The 19,047-nt window shown below is 46.6% G+C and overlaps 1 protein-coding gene across 1 annotated transcript; it reads right to left on the reverse strand.

Moving 5' to 3' along the window:
* Positions 1 to 972: 972 nt before the first annotated feature.
* LOC145430518 (uncharacterized) lies at positions 973 to 16,076 on the reverse strand. Its single transcript, XM_080305733.1, has 6 exons — positions 14,954 to 16,076; positions 10,010 to 14,831; positions 9,863 to 9,944; positions 7,189 to 7,650; positions 2,692 to 6,220; positions 973 to 986 (listed from the first exon to the last, which is right to left on the reverse strand). The coding sequence occupies exons 1-6, from the start codon at positions 16,074 to 16,076 to the stop codon at positions 973 to 975; spliced, it is 10,032 nt and encodes a 3,343-aa protein (XP_080161859.1).
* Between the last annotated feature and the right edge of the window lie 2,971 nt (positions 16,077 to 19,047).

Consider the following 19,047-nt stretch of genomic DNA (forward strand, 5'->3'; position numbering starts at 1 on the left):
AGGAGGCAGGTCCTCTTCGCTTCTTTGTTGAACACATATTAATAGCCCTGCCTCAGAAGCCCGTTTAAGCAGAAATAACTTCCTGTAGGCGTTTTGCATAATGGTCCATCTCCTGCTAATTATTCCACAAAGCTTCCACGTCTGCTTTGAACCTTTCCTCGGTGGATCAGCTGTGAGCTTGCACAAACTCTTTGATGAGATGCAGAGTTCATAAACTCTCAGGACTGACGCACTTCGCTCTGATCGCTTAGGTCTGACGATTCTCTTCATCATAATCATCATTAGCAGATGTTTCCCACAGGTTTAGATTCTGTTGGGGTCGGAGCATGAACATGTGCTCCACATTAGTGAATAATTACAGTTTCTGTTTCTCCTGTGCAGTCTGCCATCAGTGGATGTTTTATGCTCTTCTGTTTCCCGAGGTGTTAATTATTGCCAAACTACCATCTTTGCCGAACCCTCGCAGACTGAAATGAAAGTAAAGAGCAAAACAGAAAGGTCCCAGCAGGGACCACAGGCCACAGGCTGGTCCACAGGTGGACCATGGGCTGATGAACCTGCAGACCCTCTAGCCTCTGGATTTGATGGTCACTCCAACGGCATGGGAACCCAGACAGCACCATTACCCATAGGGGAGCCGGTACCTGTCTTCGAATGCCATCAGGTGAGATCCACGCTCAGGAGGATCAATGTTAACAAAGCAGCAGGACCAGACATGGTTCCAGGACACATGCTGAAGTCATGTGCCCACCAACTGGCGGGGTGTTCACCAACATCTTCAATCTGTCTCTGCAGCAGGCTGCAGTCCCAACATGCCTCAAACCAACTACCATTATTCCTGTGCCCAAAAGACAGTCAGTAAAATGTCTGAATGACCATCGCCCGGTCGCTCTGACACCAATTATCAGGAAGTGTTTTGAGAGACTCGTTCTTTCACACATCAAGGCCAACATCCCTGCTGACCTGGACAGCCTACAGTTTGCTTACTGCAGGAACAGATCAACAGAGGATGCTGACTCAATCACACTTGACACCAGCCTGACTCATCTGGAGCATCCCAATACATATGTTAGGATGCTATTTGTAGACTTCAGCTCGGCATTTAACACCATTGTGCCAAACAAACAAGCTGAATGACCTGGGACTAACCACCACACTTTGCTCATGGATGTTTGTGTAACCGACCCAGAGTTTGGGCCGGTAAAACAGATTAAATGTTCCTGCAAAACAGGGAAATGATGAGACAGAGACGACTGGTGAAGTTTCTCTTTGCCTCGCTTCTGCCATATTGGAGAGGAGGACCTATGACCTCGCTATTCTGTCTCACTGAACAATGCGCCACCCGGAGGCTGGGGGGTGCAACTACCTCATTACACATGGTTCACTTCGGTGACAAGTCTCTCTTTCTTTTAACAAGTACTACTCCTGATGTGACCACACATTAGTGTGTCACACGCTCCCTGACAAATGGAAATGGCTCCTGACATTCAAAAATACAAACATTTTCAAAAGTAATACAGTCAAATACTCAACATGGCATATGTGCAGGGTAAGTATATGGCCCAACTGGATAAGGCACACAAGATGCAAACCCTGGGCTAAATGGTACAAAAGGTGTTAGTGTCCATGGCTGGTATGGAAAGAATGGCGCAGCTAGTGCAGATACTATGGCCTGTGGCTGTAGAGCCGGTTCTCCCAGTGACTCATAAGTAAACACTTGTCTAGGTCTCCTTTCTCGGGCTGACCTTCTTAACTCAGTCTGTGGGTCACCTGCTGGTATCTGTGGTAGCGCTTGCCCAGGTAAAGTGGACCTTTCACCTTCTTCTTCCAGACAATTCGGCTGTGCCTGTACCTCAGGGACAGGGGGCATCTGACTGTCTATTCCTGTCTGTTCATGTTCGCTGGAGGTTCTTTCTCTTTCACTGTCTCTAGTTGGTAACTGGAAGCGGTTCCTGTGGTCCTCAGGGCTTTGGCTTGTTGGGGGTACGCCAGATTGACTATAATGGATGTCTCTTTCAACATGTCTAGCCTCTCTGGGGAACCTAAACCAGTACCCTCCTGCATCCTCATCAGATTCTGAGTCACTAGAATCGCTTTTCTGTCTGTTTTGTTCACTTAACTCCGCTTCTCTCTGTCTAATCGGTTTCTTAGGTGCCTGCTCAGATCTCGGAGGCGGAGCCTCAACTGGGAGGTCGTTAACCAGTAATAGGAGGTTACGGTGTAGGACCCTGGTTTTACTTCCATCACTGCCCTCCGAATAGACTGCATAAACTGGATTATCACCTATTTGCCCTTTAACCAAATAAATGGTTTTCTCCCAGTAAGATCGCAGCTTCCCTGGTCCCCCACGTTCACTGCAGTTCCTTACGAGGACCCTATCACCAGGCTGTAACACTACACCCCTCAGCTTTTTATCATAGAAAGACTTGTTTTTGATACTAGACAACCTACTTTTTTCACTGGCTATCCTGTACGCTTCTGTCATTCTTTTCGCCCACCTGTCTGTGTAGCTTTTGTGTGACATTATCTGCTTCTCCCCAACTAGACCAAATAAAATGTCTACCGGAAGGCGCGGGTGATGCCCAAACAGTAGAAAATGGGGGGAAAAACCTGTGGATTCATGGCGCGTACAGTTGTAAGCGTGAACTATGTGTGGCAAATGATCCTTCCAATTCCCCTTTTCTTTTTCACCTAGCGTTCTTAACATTTGTAAAAGTGTCCTGTTAAACCTCTGGGCAGGATTACCTTGAGGATGATATGGGGATGTTCTCGAGTGTCCAGTACCTGATTTCTCCCTCAGTGTCTTGAAAAGTTCATTTTCAAACTCGCGCCCTTGGTCGTGGTGAAGTCGTGCTGGGTACCCAAAGCGCGGAATGAACTCTCCAAAGATTCGCTCAGCTGCTGTCTTCCCAGACTTGTTTTTGGTGGGGTACGCCTGGGCAAACCTGGTGAAGTGGTCCACGACGACAAGAATGTATTCATATCCCCCCCGGCTGGGCTCCAGGTGGAGATAGTCGATGCAGACCAGGTCCAAAGGCGAGGTGGATGTGATGGTGCCCATTGGAGCACGTACTTGGGTTGTTGGCTTCTTGCTAATGATACATCGGCACTTCCTGGTAACATAGCTTTCTATGTCCCGTTTCATGTACGGCCAGTAGAACCTCTCTCTCACCAGTGCCAGTACTCTCTCTGTGCCGATATGTCCCATGTTATCATGCAGGTGCTTTAACACCGTCTCTTTGTACTTTGCAGGGAGGATTAGTTGTTGCCTTTCACCTGTCTGTCTATACATCAGTCCGTTTTTGAAATGTAATTTGTCCCACTCCTGCAACATTTTCCTCGTTGTTTTAGTCACTGTGTTTCTGATGTCATTTGTTAAGACTGTCATTTTCTCCTTTAGCCTCATTATTTCTCCAACCGTTTTGTCTTCTCTTTGTGCTTGAGCTAGCTCATCTTGGTCGATTGCAGGGAAAACTGGATGTGGCTCCCGGGCTGCATTTTCAGCGATAGTTAGGGCAGCAATCCATGCAACATCACTTTCTCGAGCTGCTCTAGCTCCACCCCAGGCTGCTTGGACCACCTCAGGTGATAACTCTTCAGTGCACTCACCCACATACATGTCAATGTTAAGAGGGAGACGGGACAATGTGTCAGCATCAACATTGGCCCGGCCAGGCCTGTATTTGATCTCAAAGTGAAAGTCTGACAGTTCCCCGACCCAGCGATGGCCCACGGCATTAAGCTTGGCAGTACTCATAACGTAGGTCAATGGATTATTATCTGTATAGACGGTAAAGTGTGGAGCATAGTACAGATAGTCTCTAAAACGCTCACACACTGCCCATTTAAGTGCCAGAAATTCTAGCTTGCCGCTATGGAGACAATAATTCTTTTCTGCTGGTGACAATGTCCTGGACCCATACGCTATTACCCGTAATTTTCCATCCTGGCGCTGGTAAAGAACAGCACCGAGGCCCTGTTCTGAGGCATCTGTGTGGAGGCAGAACGGTGAGTTAAAATCTGGGTAGGCCAAAACTGGGGGACTCGTAAGCATGGTAATTAGCTGTTCAAGTACATGCTGGTGTTCACTAGTCCATTCAACGGGGGCCTTGGATGACAACTGGGGACCTTTAGTCTTCAGTTGGCGCGATGGGAAGGTTGGCATGTCCGGTTTTACTTTTAACAGTTCATAGATAGGTTTTGCAATCCTCGAAAAGTCTTGGACGTAGCTTCTGTAGTAGCTTAAGAAGCCAAGTAGACGCCTTATATCACCAACTGTTTGAGGTGTCTTAGTTTTTAGGGATTCTACGGCCTCTAAGTCTTTTGGATCAATCCTTACCCCTTCTGCAGATACAAGGCGGCCAACATACCTTACTTCTTTGCGAAACAGTTCGCATTTTTCGGGTCTTAGTTTTACTCCGTGCCTCTGGAGTGCTCTTAAAACTTGTCTCACACCCTCAACATGCTCTTCAAATGTTGGTGCATAGCATAAGATGTCGTCCAGGTATGGGATACAACAATTGTCCCTGAGCGAATCTAACATCTCCTCCATGCTTCTTTGAAAAGCCGCAGGTGCATTGGAGAGGCCGAAGGGTATTCGTACCCACTCATAAAGGCCCCAGGGGGTGACGAAGGCTGTGAGGTGACGTGAGCCCTCCGCCATGAAGCCCTGGTGGTACGCCTTTCCCTGATCAAGGATACTGAACCATGAATGCCCCCCCAGAGTGTCGGTCAGGTCTTGGATCCGAGGAAGAGGGTGTTTATCCGGAATGGTCTTCTGATTCAGCAGACGGTAGTCTATACAAAGGCGTAACGAGCCGTCTTTTTTTCGGACACAGACGACTGGAGCAGCATACGGTGACCTGGATTTAACAATCCACCCCTTGGCCAGGAGGTCCTGAATGTACTCCTTCACTTCGGAGAACAAAGGCTTTGGGACAGAGGAATAGGCCCTCTGCACTGGGATGTCATCTTTGAGGTTGAGTGACATGTGCAAACTAGGAATACAACCAATGTCATGAGCATCTTTAGCGAAAGCGCCTGACTCCTCCCATAACATCTTTTCCACAATGTCTTGCTGCTGTTTCTCAAGATGGCCTAGATCTACTGGTGGCTGCCACAAAGTTCTAGGGGAACCTGTCTCTGCCTGACAAACAGTAGTTGCCTCTACTTTAGCGTCGTTTTCAATGGGTGAATCTGTCTCTATCACCTTCTTAATTGCCTGGACGCTACCAATAGCAGTCTTTCTTGTTAGAACAATGTCATGTCTAGTGTGGTTTTCTACAGGCACAGCTACATAAGGTAGTTTGCCGGGCTGGATCTCTAAGAGTCCCTCTCCTAATCCTAACTGCTGCAACTGGACAGAACTCTCTTCAGGCTCAAACAAGACTAAACGTTCACTTGGGTCAAGCTGTGGTGGGACTTTACACTTTACCCAGGTTGTGCTGCCAGCAGGAATTACTGTGTCTCTGTAACCCACCCTCAAGCGCCCCTGAGCTGTGTTCTCCTGATGTGTCTGGATGAAATGTACCATTCCCTGTGCTTCATCGACTGGAATAGACAGTGCACCCCCAAGTAGCTTAGCTAAGTTAGAAGCAGCCTGTGCTGGGCTTCCCTGGATTAACACTTCCACCACATTGAACCCTATGAGTGGTGTGTCTAAGGGCACTGAGCTAATTAGAAACGGCACGTTCATGGAAAGCTCTGGGTCTTCATTGCCTGGCAAATTTACAGTTAATATTACCCACCCATCAAATGGAAGAGATTCCCCATTAACTGCATAAATCTTTGGCACTTTCCCATAGTCAGTTAACTCTATGAGCTCTGCTATCGGACGAACATTGACATCTGGAATGTATTTATTTTTCCAAGCTCGGTCTATCAAGCTAACCTGAGCCCCTGTATCTACAAGAGCGGTCACAGTTAACCCATTAAGAAGGCATTTTGTTGTTGCTTTTTTCCCTATTAGTCTTACTATTGGCTCTCTGTTGCTTACAGCGGTTTTTAGTGGCTCATTTTTGCTCTTCTTGGATTTCTGTCTCTTGAGTTTAGCTTGGTGCACTTTGGTGTTGTCACATGATTCAGTCTCTGTGTCAAGGTGGGACTCCGATGTTGTCCCGGTCACAGCTGGTCCCTCCGCAGCAACCGGCCCTCGTTTCCCGGCTGCTTTGGACGTTTGAGGCAGCCAATTGCTCTGTGGCCCTCTTCGCCGCATGAGAAGCAGTGGTTACAATTTTTAGAGCCCACCTGTGAACATGTAGAACATGCATAAAGTCTCTCAGTCTTTGTTGCAGCTGGTCTAGCTGTACTGCTAGAAGACTCTTTCTTCATTTTTTCTGCGAGTGAATCTACTACTCTAGTGAGTGCATCAATCTTCTCTTCCAGTTGCTTTACTGTGTCGGCTGTTGACTTTTGATCTGCAACCTCTCTCTTTGTTAGTTTGACTTTCCCCTCATCCACATGGGCAACATGAGCACTGAACTGTTTTGCTCGGGGTGTGGAACCTAATCTCCGGTGACGCTCAGATTCTTCACTGGTCACTTTCATTGCATGTTTCAGAATCATCTCATCTGTCACTGACTGGTTCGCCAGCAAGGGCTTCAGCTCTCTTCTAATATCATTGTCCTTATGTCCGATCCCCTGATAAACTGTGTGCAAGAAGACACCTTGAACTGTTTCTGGGGTATATTTAATCTCAGAATCAGTCTTTTTGGACTCAAAAAGAACTCTTTGTTTTAGGCCAATTATGCGGTAGAGAAATTGTTGTGTTGTTTCATTTTCTCTCTGTTTGGCACAAATCAGTTCCTGGAACAGCTCTGTACTACTCCTTTCTCCAAGATGGGACTGCAGGAATCCTTTTAACCCGGTAACTGTCATGTCATCTTTATTAACTAACATGTCCTTGAAACTGCCTGGTTTAATTATTTTTAACACCCCTCTAACAATCTCAGATTCTGTAAAATTCTCTTTTAGACCCTCCTCTATCTGCCTACACACACTGTTGTAGCTGATGTCTGACATGTGATCTCCTACTTGGCCTCCCTGAACCTTGAACTCACGTCTCGGAAGATAAGGTAGGTCTTTGAGGGAAACTACAGGGCCTGGGGGAGGTCTAACATTACTTTGTGAGGTGAGTTGAGCTTGCTGTAGTGCAGGAGTTTTTACTAAACCTTGCAATGTCCTACCAACCTTCTCATAGTCCGAAATCATTTTAAGGAGTTCTTCTTGTGGGATGTTAAGGCTAGAGTCAGACTGATCCATGTTTACTTGAGCTGCATTGAACTGGCTGGGCTCTGGGGTAGGGTGGGGTGCATGCTCTGACGTCCGTGTTTCCACATCTGTCTCCACGGCACTGGTCTGGTTGTTGGTAGGATTCAGAAGTTCATCTACCATGTCCTTTAGCGCTAACAATTCCCCCATCCCACTGTCCTCAGCTTCTAACATTGCCTTGCTGTAGATGAAGGAGTTGATGTACTCGAAGCTTCCTTCTGCATCATCACTTGACAGCTCTGACAGATCCTTGCCTGGTACTGGACCCACCTTTGCAGCAATCTCAAAAAGCTGATCCGGCATCAGCGCGAAAAGGCCCTTCCTGATGTCCCACACCAGGCTCTTCCTTACGCCGTCAGCCATGATGTCCTCCTCGTTGCTCTGCGATGGGTAGTTCTAAACTGGATCTTCCCTCTGTAGTGGATAGCAGCTCCTCCGCTTTGCACCAACTCTCCTTGGACCATCAGCTCCGCAGCAGGTCTTATGGATGTGTGAGGATCAGCTCCATTGATGATGTGGAACCAATCCCCGTACGGCCACCAAGAATCTGTAACCGACCCAGAGTTTGGGCCGGTAAAACAGATTAAATGTTCCTGCAAAACAGGGAAATGATGAGACAGAGACGACTGGTGAAGTTTCTCTTTGCCTCGCTTCTGCCATATTGGAGAGGAGGACCTATGACCTCGCTATTCTGTCTCACTGAACAATGCGCCACCCGGAGGCTGGGGGGTGCAACTACCTCATTACACATGGTTCACTTCGGTGACAAGTCTCTCTTTCTTTTAACAAGTACTACTCCTGATGTGACCACACATTAGTGTGTCACATTTGATCTCCTCACAAACAGGCTACAAAAGGTCAGGGTGGGCAACCCTACATCACCTGCTATCACCATTAACACAGGAGCACCACAGGGCTGCGTTCTCAGAGTCCAGCTCTTTTCACCCTATTCACACACCACTGCAAACCCATCCACTCCTCTTCTAACACCACAGTGAAGTTTGCTGATGACACTACAATAGTGGGAAGGATATCAGACAACAACGAGTCTCACTGCAGAGAGGACGTCCAACATCTAATCGGATGGTGTGGAAACAACGAGCTGGTTCTGAACACTGCCGAAACAAAGGAGATCGTTGTAGAGAGAGAAGAGCCAAGAAAACAACACGACCACCCCTCCACATACATGGTGAGGAAGTTGAGGGTGAATGACACTAAATTCCTGGGCCTACACATAACCAAAGATCTCACATGGACTAATAACACATCCCACTCAGTGGGCTACTGGAACAAGAAGGCATCGGTGGGCAAGAGACGAAAACAGGGCGTTGTTGGAATGCTAGATATCATCACCCCCACCCGAGATTGGGTACATAGCCCCAAGTGCGATAGGAGAAGGATCGTTGAGTGCGAGAGGAACTGACCTGAAAAATAGGATCATGGCCAAGCTTGAAACCTGGATCCCCCGTAGCCGGTTACCAAGATTACGTGAAGTACCCTCAGAAGGTCTGCTAGATGATGTTAATGCAGCACTACGGACAATACCTACAAGGCAAGGCAAGTTTATTTGTATAGCACAATTCAACAACAAGGTGATTCAAAGTGCTTTACAGAGACATTAGAAACAAGAACAAATAAAAAGCATAAGTCTCCTGCTTACAACCTTCTCTTCATGATTCAACAATTAAGCATGTCAAGAAAACAGTGTAACACATTCCCAGCAGATCAAGGATACAGAGTGATGCACATTTATCTAATGAACTAATATGTGAATATGTTCTGTTAACTCAAAAGTATAATGAGAACTACACTACATACAGCTCACACACTCTATATTAAAGGGTATAATGTGATCTACAGCAGTATTCTAATTCAACTACTTTGATTACATATATAAGGTAACATATAATAACAGAATAATCTGTAGCGCCTCTACTCAGGACCAGTACACTCTCACTTCAAATAGAGACCCTAGACATCTTACTAGGTTCAGGAGGAGGTTTTGTTTTGGGGACTCACAAAAGGAGTTGGCTTGGAAGTGAATAACTGGGACCTTTATTGCCTCAGTACCATTTATATACATATACAACACAATAACCCAAATTGCACACTAATAGTGCATTTTAAAGGTGAATACATGTAAAACAAAACAAAATAAAGACATTTAAATGGAAGATTTATACTGAACAGTATCAGAGCTCTTTGGAATGAATGAAACAGATTAAAGTGTTCCTGTTGTGAAGTTTGAATTGTCCAGTCTGAATTGTCCTTTAACGTCGTTGAAAACCCAAACAGGTGTACTGTAGGGGAATTGTCAGTGTGCAAACCCTATTATCCGGGTAGGAAAAGTAGTGCATAGGGCTTATCTGTAATCCAGGGTTGCTTGAATCAGTTTCTCAGGCAAATCCCACAATCCGATCGCATGGCTGGCCACACCATTTCACGATCATCCAGGATCTCATTTGGGCTGTTCTCGCCGTCAGTGGTTCTCCAGAATCCTTCTAGTAGTTCAAAAAAACCAATCGGGATTTTCAGACACAAATAACTTGACAGACGTTATTCCCTTTGTGGTCAGAGTTCGGGGCCAAGATACTTTTTCCATGCGCTCCGACACGTACTTGACCGCCATCAGAGGGAAGATCTCACAGGAGGGGAGAGGTAATACTTCCTGCGCACTAGACGCAAGGTTGTCAGAACACAAGACTACATCACAGCGCCCCCTTGTGACAATAACAGGCCTTAGATTACAAAAAGGGATTTTGCAGCCCTGTATTTCACATGGGTTACACCCTCCCCCTTTGACCCAGCATGAGCCCCTTCATGCGTCACGCTGTGGTCTACAGATGAACTCTCATAGTCACCTATTGTATAAAGTGCTTGGTTAAAGCTCTCTATGAGGCTCTGCGCAAAGGAAATTAAGGGATTTCCCAACTCAGGATAATGGAAGCGCCTTGGTGGTCGACGTGTCCTTTCTGACTTACGAACATGGTCATTTTTTTCTCCACTGTCAACAGTTTCCTTATGCTCCAGAGCTACCTCAGGGGTTTGTGGGTTCAGATCAATGGTTTCCGTAGCTATAGGAGCCTCTACATCAATGGACGGTACATCAATGCTGTCTTCGGCCACAGCTGATTTTTGATTAGTCATAGTTGGTAAAGTTACATCGTCTTCAGTAGGGTGTTGCTCAGCCACAACATCTGGCTCCTCTCCTTCAGCTACTTCAGGAGGTACCCCTACAGGCTCTGCAGGCAGCAAAGGGGAGCTGCCTCTGCAAGGCTCATTCTGAGGCTGAGGGTTTACACAGTCTGCTGGCGTAGCTGGTATACAACTACCCTCCGGTACTGTTTTTCCGGTTTGCTGTCGTCTCTTCGGGATTTCAAACACCTGAACCAACTTTCCAGGAATGACAGAAGACTGCCTAGGATAGACAGGTGAGTCGTCTTCAGATTCTGATTGCTCCTCCAGTAACAGAGGCTGACTGCGCCTCGTTCTTGGCCTGCAACTCTTTGGCTTGACCTGGTCAACTTCCTCAGCTTCAGATAAGTCACCACAAGGGAGTAAGAGATCCCTGTGAAGAGTTCGAATAGGACCATCTCCATTCATAGGCTGTACAACATACACAGGTAGGTCTACCATCTTTTCCACCACTCTGTACATGGTTGACTCCCACTTATCTGCAAGTTTGTGTTTATTCCGAAGTCGCAGGTTCCGCACTAGCACTTGATCACCTTTCTCCAAAGTTGACTCCCTGACAGTTTTGTCAAAACGGCGTTTATTCCGTTCAGCAACCTTCTGAGAGTTTTTGGCAGCGATCTGATAGCTCTCTTGAAGGCGAGCCTTCAGAGCTCTCACATACTGAGAGTGAGATGTAGGAGAGCCATCTTTAACTGGCAGGCAGAATGCAATATCCACGGGAAGCCTCGGCTGGCGACCAAACATTAACTCGTATGGGCTAAACCCAGTGGTCTCGTTCTTGGTGCAATTATAGGCGTGAGTTAATGGTTTCACATAATCGCGCCAATGAGTTTTCTCTTTGTCTCGTAGAGTTCCTAACATGCCAAGAAGAGTTCGGTTGAACCGTTCAACTGGGTTTCCCCGTGGATGATAAGGACTGGTGCGCACCTTCGTGATACCAGCTAGGGCACAGAGCTCTTTAATGAGTTGTGACTCAAAATCCCTGCCCTGATCACTAAGCAGGCGCTCAGGAAAACCATAATGCACCAGAAACTGCTCCCAAAGACACTTCGCAACTGTTGTAGCCTTTTGGTCTTTTGTTGGCATAGCAACAGCGTATTTGGTGAAATGATCAGTTATGACCAGAATGTCTTTGGTGTTGTGACTGTCAGGCTCCAAGGATAAATAGTCCATGCATACCAGTTCCATGGGACGGGTTGTTTGGATACTCACAAGAGGTGCTGCTCTTTCAGGAAGAGTCTTCCTTCTAACACAACGTCCGCAAGACTTAATCTTTCTCTCTACATCAGTTGCCATTTTAGGCCAATAAAATCTTGACCTAACCAAGTCGAGGGTTCTTTCCAAACCCATATGCCCCATGTCGTCATGAAGGCAAGTGAGAATGGTGGACCTTAAAGACTCAGGGACGACAAGCTGAAAGGTGACATTTTCACCTGATTTGCGGGTTCTGTAGAGGAGACCATTTTTCAGTTCCAAACGTTTCCACTCTTTGAGCATTAGTTTAAGCTCTAAGGATGCAGAGTTCGGATTGGAATTTGCTTCACCTCCATTTTCTAACATGTTGACCACATACCCAATAATTGGGTCAGACCTCTGATGCTGTTGGAGTTCTACCTCACTATAGGTAGGTATGACAGAACAACCTAATGTTCCATCATCTGCGTAGACGTCTGGCACCGCATCGGTATGTAGAGCAAGGGACTCTACCAAAGTGATAGAAGGTAGGCTATTGTCAGATTCACCTAAGAGATGACGGTGGCACAAGACACTGAATGTGTCAGCTGTCACATCTTGTCTGTTGGGAGATGAAGAGAGATGATGGGAAGCGAATTGTTTCATTCGCTCTTTTTCTTCAAGAGAAGCATAGTCATCATCCACAGTATCATGTGGCCGCCTAGAGAGGCCATCTGCATCTTGATTGCTCTTACCAGCACGATACTTAATATTAAAGTCGAAGGTGGAGAGAGCGGCCAACCAGCGGTAGCTGGCAGCATCGAGCTTGGCTGACTTCAAAACATAGGTCAATGGGTTGTTGTCCGTTAAAACCGTGAATGTGTTCCCGTAGAGATAATCTTGGAACTTCTCTACAATGGACCACTTTAATGCAAGAAATTCCAGTTTATGAGCTGGATACCGCTTTTCACTGGGTGAAAGTCCTCTACTTGCGTAGGCAATAACCCTCACTTCACCATCCTGTTCTTGATACAAGGCTGCCCCTAACCCAGAGGTGCTCGCATCAGTATGGAGGACGTATGGTAATTTTGGGTTAGCATATCCAAGCACTGGAGCTGATGTCAGTTTCTCTATGATTACCTCAAAAGCTTCCTGACAAGCAGGTGTCCAACGGCTGGAAAGAGGCTCTTTAGGGTTCAAGTATCCGCTAGGACCGGGTGTCACCTTTCTGCCCTTCCTGTATGGTGGGTAGCCTTTGGTAAGATCATTCAGGGGTTTGACAATTTTTGAATAGTCCTTCACAAACCGTCGATAGTACCCTGCAAAGCCTAGGAAAGACTTGAGGTCACTGAGCGTCTGGGGTCTTGGCCAGGTTTTGAGAGCTCTGACCTTCTCAGGATCGGTCTCTACACCTTTGGTAGACACGATGTGTCCTAGGTATCGCACAGAACTTTGGAAGAAGGAGCACTTTTTGGGAGAAAGTTTCAACCCATATTCTCTCAGTTGCTGAAGGACACGTAGAAGCCTGGTTTCATGTTCCTCCAAAGTGCTGGAGAACACGATGATGTCATCTATGAACACCAGAACTTCTTTCAGATTGAGGCTGCCCATACACCGTTCCATTAAGCGCTGGAAGGTGCTGGGAGCGTTGGTGATCCCCTGGGGCATACGGTTAAACTCGTAAAATCCCAAGGGGCACACAAAAGCTGTCTTGGGCTTATCACATTCCTCCATCTCAATCTGGTAATAACCAGACTTGAGATCCATTACTGAAAACCATTTGGATCCAGCAAGGGCTGAGAAAGCCTCTTCAAGGTTTGGAAGTGCGTACGCATCTCGTATTGTTAACGCATTGAGCTTACGATAATCAATACAAAGACGGACCTCTCCATTCTTCTTTTTAACCACCACAATCGGTGAAGCATAAGGGGACTCTGATTCACGGATTACTCCTGCATCAAGGAGTGCTTGCAAGTGCTTCCTCACAGCTTCATAATCATTTGGGTGGATTGGCCTGGACTTTTGCTTAAAGGGTGCTTCTTCCTTTAAGTTTATGTGATGTTTCACTTTAGATACATGTCCAAGATCCAAATCATGCTGGGCAAAAACATCAGCATAGGCACTTAGACGCTGGGTAACCCTCTCTTTCCACTCCTGCGGGAGGGGAGAATTGCCAAAGTCAAATGTCAAATCTGGGTGAGCAGGTTCATCAACTGGCTGTGCAGTAACATTACAACATTTCACAGTGTCATCATTTTTGGTTGAAATGGGTGATTCGTCATATATCTTTGCAGGACTATGGAGCTCTGCAATGACACATCTAGAAGGCAGTGTTACGTCATGCTCAGTTTCATTTCTCACCCATATAGGTAACCTATGAGGATGCTTCTTGGGCAAAGTGACAAGACAGCACTCCACAAAAATTCCCCCTGGTAAGGTGGATGTCGTTGGCTGTTCAACAATGGCACATTCACCAGCACTGCTGGATCTGACACAGCCTTCAAGGAGGACCCTCCCTTGAGCTGGTACTACGTGTTGCACCTTGCCCTTAAGAGTTACAAAGCCATCGTTTCCGGCTAGGTTTATCTCTCTCCTGACCTTGAGTGTACGGAGGATCTGCCTGTAGCCATAGACCGACGACAAATCATTGGGATCTTTACCTTGACAATATTCGTCGTACAGAACATCAAGTGCATTTGTCCCAATCAGCACAGGCAAGTCACAGTTAGAGCGTAAGTCAGGTACTACTAAAGCAAGGCTAGAAACCTCAGGCTCAGTTTCAATAAAGCTTTTTGGAAACTTAAGGCTGATGGGTATGTATCCCAAGTAAGGAACATTTTGGCCACTAGCAGCCTCAACATCCAGGCCACTGATAGGCTGAATGGGATGTTCTGAAAGATTGGTGTTGTAAAATGAAGCGGACACTGTGGTCACTTGAGACCCAGTGTCAAGGAGACAACTGCAATTGACTCCCGACACGGTAACATTTGCTGTACATTTCTGTCCTACAAGTCCCTTGGGTAACCTAATCTGGGGTCGTGCTGCACGAGAGAGAGAAGATACTTTGCTCTGAGGTTCCGGTTTGGGACGTTCATGATTACTTTCAGTTCCTGGTAGTCCCTCCCCAGAAACTGATTTTAGTTTAAAGCTGACATATTCTGTTCCTCCCAGACTTGTAGTTTTTGGTTGAACTCCTTACGTTTCATTTCAACTAGTTCAGGGTTTGGTTCATTGCTGCAAGAGGGAGCAATATGACCATCCTCGCCGCACCTGAAGCAGTACCATGGGCGTGGCTTCTTAGTGGGCTTAGTCTCACTTGGGTCAGATTTCTCTTTAGGAAGAATCTTGAACTTAGGTTTGGTTTTCTTATTTGGCTTGTCAGAGTTCTGGCTTGAACTGTCAATAGCTGATGCTTTCAGTGAAGCCACTTGGGCTTGTAGCTTTGCAAGTTTCCTTTCTAACTTATGTGCATCAAAAGGCACTAGCCTATCATTAACAGCTGATACGTCTGTATCATCAGTGACATACTCTCCTACTTCAAGGGAGTTCAAATGTGCCTTAGGTTTAGAAATGCCTAAGTGCTGTTTCATTCGGCTGGACTTTGCCGCTTGCCGGTCCTCCTCAGTACGTAGCATGAGGAGCAACTCTGGAAATGAAGGTGGTTTGTCCTTCTTCTGCTCAAGCTGCAAGGTTGTGATCAAGCTGTTGTTCCAGCAACCTCTACAAAACTGTTTAAGCAGTTGGCGATCTGAATCATTTGTAGTGATGCCACCTCTTTTAATGACTTTACTCAGGGTTATCTGCAACCGCTGTAAATAGGCAGAAGGCTTTTCACCTGAGTTCTGGTTTGTGCTCAGGAATTTGGCAAAAAGCTCATCCCCATCATCAACAGTACCATACGCTGAGTCAAGAAGGCTGAGATAGTCATGGGGAGAAGCGTTAGGACCAAGGTGCTTTACAATGTTAGCAGCTGGTGGAAGAATGCTCTCAACTATTTTCCTTACCATATGTTTGTCAGATATGGTACAATCTATGAGGTGGAATTCAACATTGTTGCGCCACGTATCATAATCAGCTTCGAAAGTAGAGCAAGGGGTTTTCCCCGAGAAGGGCCTGAGCTTTGCATGACCTTGAGAAGGCATTTCATTGTTCTTAATGACATGCTCAACTACTACTCTCTGTACTTCAGGTGTAGTGAGCTGTTCAGGTGGTAAGTAGATAGTGGTTTTTCTGTGCGAGGGAGTCACTTCTACACTTGGAGAGGATGAGTGAGAGTCATGCTCAGGCAAGTGGGTTAAATCACTGCCCAGTTTAAGAGGACTTTGATGCTCTATGATGGCTGGTTCATCTTGGTCTGTGTCACTAGTGAGCTGCAGATTCTGATTAGGCACTGTTACATTTGGCCCAACTGCGGGATCACTCTCAGTGGACTTCTTCATTCTGGCCAGCTCATCTAGTAAAACCTTCTCAAAATCTGCACCACTCAGTTTAGCAAGCCCTTTCAGTTCAGTTAGGTAAGAATGGGTTAAACATGAACCCCTGTCTGCAGCATACAGCGCAGACAGAAGCTGGATATGATGGACAACACTTGGGTTACGGCTTTGTCTTTTGCAAGGCAAGCTATCCTTAAGGAACTGGACTGGTTCACCTGATTGGAACTCCACAATGGCTGTGTTTTTAAACTGTGCCTCTGTGCTAGTTACTTTGATTACTCTTCCAATAGAACCAAACTGCCCTAAGTAATCAATAACCTCATTGTCAACCTCATCGCCTGTTAACCCTCCTACTAGGACAGAGTTAGGTACTTTGACACCTTCACTTTGGATTACATCCATGTTGTCTTATTGCTCCAACCCAGAATATCATGGACAATTGTAATGATTTGACCCAAAAGGCATGAAAGCACCAGTTGCTCAACTTCCAAAATAAAAGGAATTAAACCTCCTGGCTGGCTCGCCACGTTTTGTGTAGCGCCTCTACTCAGGACCAGTACACTCTCACTTCAAATAGAGACCCTAGACATCTTACTAGGTTCAGGAGGAGGTTTTGTTTTGGGGACTCACAAAAGGAGTTGGCTTGGAAGTGAATAACTGGGACCTTTATTGCCTCAGTACCATTTATATACATATACAACACAATAACCCAAATTGCACACTAATAGTGCATTTTAAAGGTGAATACATGTAAAACAAAACAAAATAAAGACATTTAAATGGAAGATTTATACTGAACAGTATCAGAGCTCTTTGGAATGAATGAAACAGATTAAAGTGTTCCTGTTGTGAAGTTTGAATTGTCCAGTCTGAATTGTCCTTTAACGTCGTTGAAAACCCAAACAGGTGTACTGTAGGGGAATTGTCAGTGTGCAAACCCTATTATCCGGGTAGGAAAAGTAGTGCATAGGGCTTATCTGTAATCCAGGGTTGCTTGAATCAGTTTCTCAGGCAAATCCCACAATCCGATCGCATGGCTGGCCACACCATTTCACGATCATCCAGGATCTCATTTGGGCTGTTCTCGCCGTCAGTGGTTCTCCAGAATCCTTCTAGTAGTTCAAAAAAACCAATCGGGATTTTCAGACACAAATAACTTGACAGACGTTATTCCCTTTGTGGTCAGAGTTCGGGGCCAAGATACTTTTTCCATGCGCTCCGACACGTACTTGACCGCCATCAGAGGGAAGATCTCACAGGAGGGGAGAGGTAATACTTCCTGCGCACTAGACGCAAGGTTGTCAGAACACAAGACTACATCACAGCGCCCCCTTGTGACAATAACAGGCCTTAGATTACAAAAAGGGATTTTGCAGCCCTGTATTTCACATGGGTTACAAATCTAATAAGGGCAAGATCAAAGTAGCACGGAGGGAGGTTAGCCAACTAACGGAGTTGCAGAAAGGTGCGACAAAGAAGGTGCATAAGAAATACAGCAAGCTGTCCATACCTGAGGCCTTGGAAACTGCCAAGCAAACACTCACAGCCTTGGCCAGCCGCTTGAGGAGGTACACCAGAGAGATAGAAGGCAGGAGAATAAACCAGCTGTTCTCCACAGAACCAGCAAAGGTGTACTCTCAGTGGCAAGGGAACGAACAGCACCACCAAGGCTGGAGACGGAGCAATACTGGAAGAGCATATGGGAGAAGGACGCAACCCATAACGGCAATGCTCAGTGGCTAGTGGATCTGAGGGCAGACCACAGCGACCTCCCTGAACAGGGTCCAGTAACCATCACAGTGGCAGATATCCAAAAAAGGGTCTCCAGTATGAAGAGTTGGACAGCACCAGGGCCCGACATGGTTCACGCCTACTGGCTGAAGAAGCTGACTGCACTCCACGAGCGTCTGGCAGCACAAATGAACCAGCTGCTAGTTAACGAGAGACACCCGGAATGGCTAATTGAAGGCCGGACGGTCCTGATCCCCAAGGACCCCAAGAAGGGAGCGGTCCCCTCCAACTACCGACCAATAACCTGCCTCAGTACTACATGGAAGCTCCTGTCAGGCATCATATCGGCTAAGATGAACAGGCACATGGGTCAATACATGAGCGGGACACAGAAAGGAATTGGCAAGAATACCAGAGGCACAAAACACCAGCTACTGGTAGACAGAACAGTCAGCCGAGACTGCAAGACCAGACTGACCAACCTGTGCACTGCCTGGATTGATTACAAGAAGGCCTATGACTCAATGCCCCACAGCTGGATACTGGAATGCCTAGAATTGTACAAGATCAATGGGACCCTAAGAGCCTTCATCAGGAACTCAATGGGGATGTGGCGTACAACACTAGAGGCCAACTCCAAGCCCATAGCACAAGTCACCATCAAGTGCGGGATCTACCAAGGAGATGCTCTGTCCCCACTGCTGTTCTGCATAGGCCTGAACCCCCTCAGTGAGATCATTAACAAGACTGGCTACGGATACCGACTACGGAACGGAGCAGTTGTCAGCCACCTCCTGTACATGGATGACATCAAGCTGTATGCCAAGAGTGAACGAGACATCGATTCACTGATCCACACTACCAGGCTATACAGCAATGACATTGGAATGTCGTTCGGACTGGAGAAGTGTAGTCGGATGGTAACAAAGAGAGGGAAGGTAGTCAGAACTGAGGGGATTGAACTACCAGAAGGCAACATTGCAGACATAGAGGACAGTTACAAGTACCTGGGGATCCCGCAGGCAAATGGGAACCATGAAGAGGCCGCTAGAAAGGCTGCAACCACCAAGTACCTGCAGAGGGTCAGGCAAGTCCTGAGGAGTCAGCTGAATGGTAAGAACAAGATCCGGGCCATCAACACGTACGCCCTGCCCGTGATCAGGTACCCTGCTGGGGTAATAGGCTGGCCAAAGGAGGAGATAGAAGCCACTGACATAAAGACAAGAAAGCTCCTTACCATGCATGG

This window comes from Astatotilapia calliptera, chromosome 8, assembly GCF_964374335.1.
Source record: "Astatotilapia calliptera chromosome 8, fAstCal68.1, whole genome shotgun sequence".
NCBI lineage: Eukaryota > Metazoa > Chordata > Actinopteri > Cichliformes > Cichlidae > Astatotilapia > Astatotilapia calliptera.